Here is a 10,246-nt window from a genome sequence, read left to right as displayed (position 1 = left end):
CCGTCTTAAGCCTATGGGCTTACGCTCCGGCGGAATTGGATTTAGATTCGCTTCCAGCCAAAATATAGACATGATATCCTTTATAGACGCTTCAAAAGTCTTTCGCTCTATTTTTTGTTTTTGTTTTAAAGGCTTATAATGAATGTACAGCTCTGTGTGTGTGTGTGGGCTCGCGGTGATTGAAGAGAGTCTGGAGCCGTGTGCTTTCTTCTCCTTATTCCATATGCATGTCTTGCGCTGTACGGCGGAGATGGCGGATGGAGAGTCATTGTTTTCAGATGATGTTATCCGTTTGTCTCTCTCTCTGTTCCCGGCAAAAGAGAAACGGCTTTTGATCCCTCCTTTTGGCACATTTACCAGCAGTTTACCAGCACTACGTTAATCCCCCCCACACAGCCAAAAGACGGATCGATCCAGATCTCTCGGCCCAGCATGTCTGTATACAAAAATTCAAATAACTCTTCTATCCGCTAATATCCCAAAAAAAGAAAACTGGCGACTATTTTTTTTTCTTCTTTCTTCGGCGGGGTCAGAATAAATACAGACGGCTTTTTCTTCAAATAGAAACGTATATCTTTGATGACTGATCGCAGATATACTTCACGGCAAATGTCAAACAGACTGTCATTCTCTTTTTTTTTCTTCTTTCCCAGGATTTAATATGCTGATCTCTCTGTACTTTATACATTTACTCTCCCTCTGATCGGAGAGAGAGAGAGTTAACTTCCCCCCAGTGTTCTCAACGACCCTTTTTTATTTGTAATGTATTCATGTGTCGTAATATACCTAGCATATAAACCGGTCCGACCAGCCGACAGCCTCTAATAACAATTTCCACGTTGAATAATGAGATTGTGTTGGCTATAAATCAAGCCTGTTTTTTTTAAAACAAACAAAAAAACGCCCGAATTGTTGGTAGTATATTTTCTCGGTCGCATTTGATTTAACGACGTCAGGGTTTTATTATAATAGGGAGCGACGAGTCACGCGTGGAATGTCGGCGGACGTCCACGATGAGAAAACAATGTGTAACACACTGCGCAGGACTGTACGGCAGCAGCTGGCCAGAGCTGGACAAAAATATGCATTAATAATATGTTCTAGTATAGCCAGAGCGAGGATTGGATAGGTCGAGTCTTTCTCGTTTGTTTTATTCTCCTCGAATGAATGTCAAACTCGTTGGATAAATATATAACGAGAGCAAATGTCATTCCACCTTGTTAGACGTCTTGATATACGGAGAATGGAATGGAATATAGAGACGCTATCAACAAAACAGGAGCTGCGCTTTTACATGTCGACATGATTGTCGGTCAATGGGTTTATGGAATGAGGAATTCCAATTCTCTTCTTCTTCATCCAAGGCCCCGGCAGCTTGTCTGTCATTTCATCAACATCACCGGCTTCCTTCCTATATATAGTATACTACCTTCATCATCATCATCATCAGGGGTAGATATAACTATACCTGCTGCGTTGGTGGATGGTCGCATAGTCCCGGTGCGGCCTGGCGTGACGTAATACACGTCCTCAAAAACGCATCTCGTCGATCGACGTCACGACCGAAAATGTCGTCGGTTGTTGTCGTTGTTTTGCGTGTCGTATCAGATCGACGACCGCGTCTTATAAAATAATAAGCTAATCTTCTCTGCTATATACAGCTCGACTCAAGCGCAGCTCCTTATGTAATCTCATGCTGCTACACAGGATGTTTGTAATATTAGGACAAAACGTGTATACGATCTCCCAATTCTTCTCTTTTGCTATCACGATTTGCAGTGGAGCGGCGTCGAGTCATTTGTCGGTATACCAAACGACGATCAAGTTTTCTTTGCATGTCCTCATCCTCTTGGCTAACATATAACAAAATAGCTCAGGTTTTTATATGCGTTTTCTATTTTGACTGCCATTTTTACGGGGGGAGCTGATAGCATCGGCAGACGCGGGAAGAATGCAGACGTGCAGCTGAGAATATGAAAACCCCGGCGAGGACAAATAGCATTTTATTATAGGAATAAATATATTCGCTGCGGGATATGGATCACTGATGATAATACGTCGTATAGAGAGAGAAAGAGATAGCAATCTTTAATATCTATATTTTACATTGATTAGTTGGAATGACTGGTTGTTTGTTTCTCTTTGACATTCTTGCCATTGCTCTGTTGTCAGTTATTTGACGATTCCAATAAAAGACAACAACAAAACCCCGGCATTTTATAGCCTTAAGGAATTAGCCGAAGAAGTAGACCATGCAATCAATCCTGTTGTGTATTCTCACATATGCCGTGTACTACTAAATCATGTCCAATTGTCCATCGGCGTGTAGAGAGAGAGTTGGTTCTCATACAGTAATAATAGTGGCTGGTGCTGAATAATCTGCTGGTGTTGGCCTTGTTATTTTTATACCGCAGTGTATATTTGATTTGTACGTACGTCTCTTGGTACGTATTAAGCGCCAGTAAAAACGTGAACGGGCCTCGTAAAAGAATACGAAAACTAACGAGCAGCTGCCGCCTCCACCAGCAGCAGCCGGGATATATTGAAGTCGATTGATCATTTGATGTGCGAATCCTCGGCTGCTGCTGGGCCATTCAGCCATCGAAGCTTTTAGTCACAGCTCGGCAGCAGTTTAGAGACGCGCGATGCACAAAAAGGCCAGCCAATATAATAGGGGCCATCATAGAGCACTGCTGTTTATATACTTGAACGGCTGTCTATATGAATCAACATAAAAGAGCATATAGAGAACGTGAATGGGAAATGTTAAAAAAGAAGACGAGCCAAATAACTACAGGCTGGTCACAAAAAAATAAATAAATAAAAATAATATCCAGTGGGGTTCACTCTTAAGGTCATGAGCACGATGAGAAAAGGAGCGCAACAGGGCGCCAACCCCCTCATTTCTCATATGGCGGAGCTCAGCCGACCGAGACGTGCGCTAGCTTCATTCGTCCCTTTTTGATTCCTCTCTCCAATGTATTATTGGATATATACTACATGTCTTTTTTTTTTTTCTCTACTTTTTCATTATGTTATGATGATGAATATGAATATAAAAGCCCGTCAGCCCCGGCGACAATATGAGCCATCACACATAGCACAGCAGCAGCTCTCCGTCGTCCTATTATGTTGGCCAAGCAGTTGGTGTTCTCCATCACGTCCCTTTGGAAAACATGGCCCTTTTGACCGCTTTGTATTCGTCGTCAAATCAGTTTTAGATTGACTGTCAGGAACACGGGAATCATTCTGGCCTTATTCCTTTTGAATATCTCGCCTCTGGTATTCGGCCGCAATGCCCATACCAATTCTCCTACATGTTTTCTTAGCTTGAATTCTTTTGTGATTAGCAATAAAACGTGAAATAATTGGCGACTTTTAGCGCAACATCGCCAATTAAGATAAAAAAAGAAACGAATTGAGAACTTGACCTTTTGTAGTGATATGGAAACATGTGTTTTTCTCATTTAGCCCGAGACATTCATACCATTTTTCTTTACAGAATAAAGACCCTCTTTCATCGTAATAGATACTTATCTTTTTTTTTAGAGGCTTGGGAATATTTTTCCGGTATAAAAGAAAAAAAAGTTTAATGTGCGCATCTGAGTTTTATTGATGCGATAAACTGACAGCCTGTGATGCTGTCCTATATATTAGCGTCGATCTGCAAAAGAATAAGAAAGCGATGGAGCGTAAGAGGTCGGTGCAATCGATGATGGATCTATATGGGGTTCTTCCTCCGTTGGCTTCTTGTATAAAATCTGCTGGATGTGTATCACACATTTGACTGGGCTGTTGTTGCGCGCGCGCGCTGGCTGGTCGGATGGGAATAAGGTGACGGCAATCAGCGCCAAAGAGAAAATAAAAAAGGGAAGAATCAAAAGGGCAGCCGCTTCATATGAGCCCCGGCAACATATTATCGTCATCATCATCATGGCCATCGAGGGAGAACGGCCTGATAATAATAAGAGAAAATACTCATCATATGCTGCCGCTCTGTGTTGTGTAGAGACGACGCCTCATTGTTGTTGTTTGGAACCATCAAAGGGAAATCGAGCGTCGGGGCTAATGGCAGATAAATGACGTCGCGCTTGGTCAATCAACCGCTCATCTTCTTTTATATATGTGTGTGCCACTATTCTCATATCTCTCTCCCAAGTTCCGTCTATATATTCTCTTCCACCGTTTTTATCTCTCCGCCGCTCTTTGATGAAGGATCGACACTATTGGCCGTATATACAGGAGAATGACAATGGTGAATCAGTAGCTCGTTGACTGGCCAATTTCTTTACGATAAAACGAGCCCATTGAATATCGTGCTGGGGCGACGTGGCGATGAAAAATCAAACGCTTTTTATATTCATTATTATTCCCGCGCCCGTGTCCCATTTGATTCTTTTTTGGCCGTGCTCTCTTTCAACATCTGCCGTTATTTTTACATACAGAAAGTTAGATTGCTCTTTTTAATTGACTTGTCTGTGAGAGCTGCAGAGAATGCCTCGAGGAAATGGATCGTTGGACTGGATGTGTGATGGATCAATTCATCATCGTTGATACAACAAACACGTACGGCGGTGTCTTATTCATCATTTTAATCGAAACCTGTTACTATATTATTGCACAACACATAAACGTCGTTCCCGGGAGACGGACGAGGGAAATTTGACTCGAGCACACACACACACACCCACCCACAAATTGAACTGTTTGTATTATGCAGATGAGCAGCAGCAGTCGTCGTCATTGTCTGTCTTTTCAAGAGACTAGCGCACCATATATAGCAGCACTGTGTTGTGTTGTAGCTGGAGGGTTCAATTCTCTATTATGTCAGAGATTGAAAATTGGCCTGTTCATTGAAAAAGCTGCATATAATATTACCGTCTAGCTGCTGCTGGGCTAGTATATACATCTAGGAAACTATATGTGAGAGGACTACACATATGACGGCTGCACTTTTGATAGAGTGTATTCCTTTTCGTTGGTCTCTTTTCCCCTCAATGGGGACTTAAATTGTCGAGATGGAGAGAAGAAAAGAGACTCGACTCTGAAAGAAAATATAACTCTCTCTCTCTGTGTGTGTGCAGCAGTCGGGCCAAAAGGGAGAAGAACTGAAGAAAAAGCTTTTGTCGCCCCTCTTTTCAGCTCTCTGCTCTGTTTTCTATCGACTGCAGGTAAGAAGAAGGGAAAAAAAGATAAGAAGAATGTCCCAAATAGAATCAAAAACGTGTGTATTCACTCTATATATTCCTCCTTCCCCCTATCTAGCCCTGTATATATAAACACGCTAGTTCAGTTCAAGAGTCAAAAAAGATATGCGACTCGTACAACAACGCGGGCAGCAGACAATAAAAGCCAAAGGGAGTGGATGTAACGTGTACACAGTAAATAAAAATTCCCTCTTCATCATTTCCTCCTCGGCTTTGACATTATTTCCCATTTTAGAGATATGGAAAATCTGTTCAAACCGACAACACTCTAGGCGCCCCCCGATTTTTATTTTAAAATTGTACATGTACAATTGTACATGTTTCTCGCATTTCAATTGTGCGCGCACTCGTTGCTCTATATTTATTTATGTCCATACGGTGCGGAATGTTGTAACTGGGCGACACAAGGAGCAACCAGGAGCGTGTACGCATCATTGGCCACGAATGGAAAACGCCATGACATTTAATAGACACGTAATGCAGGGAGCACCACGTTGATTTGTGTACCAGCATCATACGTCGTATAGATAGTATTAATCTTTTTTTTTACTTTCATATTATACAATCGACGCTCTCATAAGGCGCACAGCTCTATTGTGTAAAGAGGCCTATAAATTTCATTCTTTTCTCCTACCCATTTTCTTATCAAAACGGTTCTTGGCTATTCACTAACAAAAAAGTTGGCTGCGCTATTTTAAACCGTAACATCATCACCTTTTTTTCCTATTATCTAAAATTCACAATAGACTCTGGCGATTTAATAGATTTAATGTACAGGCAAGAGCCCAGATTTAAAAAAAATAATAGCTGTTAACTATATAATAGTGTCTGTATATGGCTGGCTCATTAATATTAATAAATGGTTTGGTGCGCATGCGCTGGCAACGGTCGATTGATTCCCACAAGGAAAATCCCAAAAGTCGTCTGCGCGTTTGTATTTATTATCGTCTCGTCCATTTGGGGAAATCAAACGATCGACAATCGTCCTAAAGGGGAAGCAAGAAAAGGAGGGGGGTCTCGATGATAGACGGTCGTGATATGGGAAAATCGTTGGACACCCACACGCCTACCGTTTAGTGTGTAATCATCAAGAGAAGAGGGTGGGGGGGAATTGTTCGCCCATGTGGGAGGAAGTGGTGGGGTGGCCGTCGTCTTCACCCTGATTGGCTGGCCGATGTTTAGCGTGCAGACGGAAAGGAGAAGGAAACCTCCTCCTGGGCGTCGGTCATTGGCAGACGTCGACTGGCTCCAATCGCTCCTGACTCCTCCCTTTTCCCCACTGAAGTGCCTTCCCTTCTTGTGCTGGTAGAGGAACGGCTCCGCCTCCTCCTCCCTGTGATTGTCGACGGACCCGGAGTCAAATCGTCGCTGGAGGGGCGAAGGACCGGCCCCTTTATACTCTGTCGGTACGGACGGTCGAGCATTCAGAAAGCCTTGAGCTGAGCTCCAAGAAACAACCATCCAACATTCGTTCCTCCACTTATTTTCTCCCCCCCACTACTCAACACAAATCTCAGCGACAACTTGTTTCATTCTCAACCAAAAGTGCAAAGTGATTTCTTAGTCTCTCATGGTGCTCCAAGTGTCGACCCATTTTTAAATTCAAATTCTCCCGCGTTCGCCAATTTGTTCGGTTTGATTATTTGGTTGGTTCATCCGAAGAAAAACCCAAAAGGAGGACAGCGAGTGCGATTGATTATAGTTGTCTATATTGAATGATGATTGCCGACCAAGTTAACGCATTGAATCGCGCTCGGGAAGTGGCCGCAGTTGCCAATCTCATCCGTTTGGCAGCGGCATCTCACCAGTCGGCCCAAGCCGCAGCAGCTGCCGCCGCAGCCGCCGCCAGTAAAGCCGCCGAACATCAAAACAACCAGCCGTCGCCCAAGATCAAGCGTGATCCGGCGGAAGACAGCCGCAGCAGCAGCAGTAGCCGTCACAGCACGGAAGAAGAGGAAGAAGAAGAAACGATCAGAATGTCGTCGTCAATAACTGGACCGGTGGTGGTCTCGTCGGCCGCTTCCGTCATGCCCGTCTTGCCCGTCGTCCCCCAGCCGTCGAAGCGCATCTCTTTCAGCGTCGACTCGCTCCTCTCCGACGTCCGCCGGTCCTCGTCTTCGTCGGCCCAGCAGCCGCAACATCCACAGACCCAGGCCGCTGATTTGTCCCTCCGCTCTGTCGGCAACAACAACAACAACACGAGCACCGGCAGCCACGGCGGATGTCATACATCCAGCGATGAGGAGGACAACAAATCCATGATGGACTCGACGGAAGAGGTGGACTGCGACGTCGATTGCGACGAAGACGACGAGGATGTCGACATTGAAGAAGAGGAGGGAATGTCCGAAACTTCCGACTCGACGCCCAATGGCAAAATCTCCCGGCCGTCTCCCACGTTGGCCTCAGCGGCCGCCAGCATGTTCCACCACCACCATCCGCACCATCCGGCCAATCTCATGAGTCACCACCATTTTCAGCAGGCCAGCCTGCAGGCCATGCAAATGAGAGGCATGGTGGCCGGAACTCACCCCAATTCCGGCGCATCCGTCGGTGGTCCGTCTCCGTTCCCCGGTTCAGCCGTTGGACCGGCCTCACACGGATGGCCCTTACCTTACGGCCTGGCCGCAGCCGCCTGGGCCCAACACGCATCTCAATTTGTCTCCAGTAAGTTCGCGTTTTATTTTTTCTTGTTACGTCATTACCATTATAAATTATACGGGGGGGCCTATAAAGAAATGAACCATTTACAAGTTCAATTACAATTGCGGGAAAATTAAAAAATGAAGCTTCTGCTACTTGTCCGTCGGATTATTAAGTGAAAAAACAAAAATAAAAATAAAAGTTTTTGATTGTCTAATCACAAAGTTGAGGGCGAGAGAAAACAGAGATTGATAACGGGGGAAATTCTGATTTATGTAGTTGTTGTTGTTGTTGCACGGCTGCTGATGGGCAGATACGAGGTCCGGGACAAGAACAACACAACACGTGAAGCAATTGAGGGGCGAGAGAGACTTTGCTGGGGCTGCGGATGGTCACTGAGAAGAAGAAGAAGAAGGAAAAGGGGGGAAAAGATAATTATACACTCACGTCCAACTTATATTATATGCCCAGCGTTGTTGTTGTGTGAGTGTATAGGGTTGGGCTTTGGCTTGGGGGACGCGTGCGGTCGGTCAATCGGAACGATTGCGTGATGAGAACGTCTTCTTGTGATGTTTTGGAGCGTGAGTCACGCAACCCTTTTCTCTTTTCATTTTCAGTTTTGGGTTTGGACGATCCACACACTCTGGGTGGATGGATGGCATGGCATGGCTGTTATTTATAGAGCGAGCTCTTCATTATATCGCCGTGGCCAGGCTTAATTAGCGGGGGCACACATGCAGCAGCAGCAGCAGTTGGGTATATAGAGGGGGGGAAGAATATTATAAGCCAAGCTTCAAAAAAGCTCATTTAAATAATCTATTTCATTCTTGTGTTGTCTCTCTCTCCGGTGTGTACGTACGGCAGTTCACGTCAAAGGGCGGGATAGAATCAAGTCTCATTTCTACGAAATTTTCATCCAATTTCAATTGTTTCATTTGTATATCTTTTTTCTTTTTCTCTCTAGAAGATGGATCTGATTTGAGCAAATTGCCAGCCAGTCTTCACCATCAAGGCCTAAATCACCACCACCACCACCACCTGGACGGTCTGCCCAAACTGCCGCCGGGCGGTCAACTCCGCTGCCAACTGCGCAAGCACAAGCCCAACCGCAAGCCGAGAACGCCGTTCACCACCCAGCAGTTGATGGCCCTCGAGAAGAAGTTTAGAGAGAAGCAATACCTGTCCATCGCCGAGCGGGCCGAATTCTCCGCTTCGCTCTCGTTGACCGAAACCCAGGTGAAAATCTGGTTCCAGAACCGACGCGCCAAAGCCAAGCGGCTCCAGGAGGCCGAGCTGGAGAAATTGCGGATGACGTCGCGCGGACCTCTCGGGCATCTCATGTCGCCGCACAGCGCCGCCGCGTTCGGCCTCTTTGGTCCCGGCGCCATGTCCGGACTCTACGGACCACCACCGTCGGGAGGCGGAGGTCCCGGCGCCCCGCCCAACTCTTCCAACGGCGGCAGTAACAATCCTAACTCTTCCGCCGGAAGCAACGGTAGGCCTAGCAATGCCTCGGCGGCTGCAGCTGCCGGAATGATGAGCGCCTTCGCTTCCCTCTACCCGATGACGAGCAGCTCGTCGGCCATCAGTTCCAGCGGCCCGTCTATGGGCAACAACAACACCGTCACCACCAGCGTCGCCGCTATGATTCACCGCTAAATCCATCATCTCTTATTGTGTTCTCAAAAAATATTCTACAAATGTTTACTACATCAGCATTCAATATCCTCCTTTCATTACACCTGCCGTGTAAAATTCGATGCAATGCAGCGCATTTCAATTGCCATCAACTCCCCACTATATAAGAGATATGTAAATAGTGATGTAAATAATAATTCCTATAAAAGAAAAAATCCTCTTTTTTTTAAATAATTCTCTCCTTTTGTTTTCCCGTTTGTTGTGCATCTCCCATTGTTTCTCTCGCCGCTGGTTACATCATTTCTCACTCAACTGTGTTTATATATAATTGTTTTTTTGTATTTTGTATAATCATTCGTTTCTGTTTTTGTGGCAAATGCAAAATGGAAAAATTAATTCATTCATTTGAAAATTTCTATTTGACAAACAAAACTACACCCAAACTACCAATTGTTCCGTCGCCGAGTTGCTGGCGACTAGACATCGATATGTGTAAATAGGGCGCTTCCAAGTTGGACATTACACACCCATCACATTATTCGATTACATAATAACCTTCACCCTGTGTTCTCTAATGTATACGTGTGTCTCGTTCAAAATTATAAAAACGAGAGATTGTCAATGTGAAGAAGAAACTTATACAAGAAAAGACAATTATTGTGCTCTGTGTGTATGCGTGTGCCGACCGTTCATCTCTCAGCTTTGCGATCTGTTCATAATAATAAACTCTCCCCTCTCTCTCGTGAATGTGTGGAACA

At 45.0% G+C, this 10,246-nt stretch overlaps 1 protein-coding gene across 1 annotated transcript; it reads left to right on the top strand.

Moving 5' to 3' along the window:
* The first annotated feature begins 3,589 nt into the window (after positions 1–3,589).
* Positions 3,590–9,884, top strand: LOC124338543 (muscle segmentation homeobox-like). Its single transcript, XM_046792634.1, has 2 exons — positions 3,590–7,874; positions 8,815–9,884. The coding sequence occupies exons 1-2, from the start codon at positions 6,923–6,925 to the stop codon at positions 9,507–9,509; spliced, it is 1,647 nt and encodes a 548-aa protein (XP_046648590.1). The 5' UTR covers positions 3,590–6,922; the 3' UTR covers positions 9,510–9,884.
* The last annotated feature ends 362 nt before the right edge of the window (positions 9,885–10,246 follow it).

The sequence above is a fragment of the Daphnia pulicaria genome, chromosome 4 (assembly GCF_021234035.1).
Source record: "Daphnia pulicaria isolate SC F1-1A chromosome 4, SC_F0-13Bv2, whole genome shotgun sequence".
Classification (NCBI taxonomy): domain Eukaryota; kingdom Metazoa; phylum Arthropoda; class Branchiopoda; order Diplostraca; family Daphniidae; genus Daphnia; species Daphnia pulicaria.
The sequence above is the reverse complement of the archived record's forward strand: the minus strand, read 5'-3'. Positions and strand labels throughout refer to the sequence as shown.

What these genes read in the sequence shown, in the direction of transcription:
- LOC124338543 (XM_046792634.1), top strand. Translation starts at nt 6,923, where the DNA reads ATGATGATTGCCGACCAAGTTAACGCATTGAATCGCGCTCGGGAAGTG. An exon ending in CGCATCTCAATTTGTCTCCA is followed by an intron (nt 7,875 to 8,814) that starts GTAAGTTCGCGT and finishes TTTTCTCTCTAG; the next exon opens with AAGATGGATCTGATTTGAGC.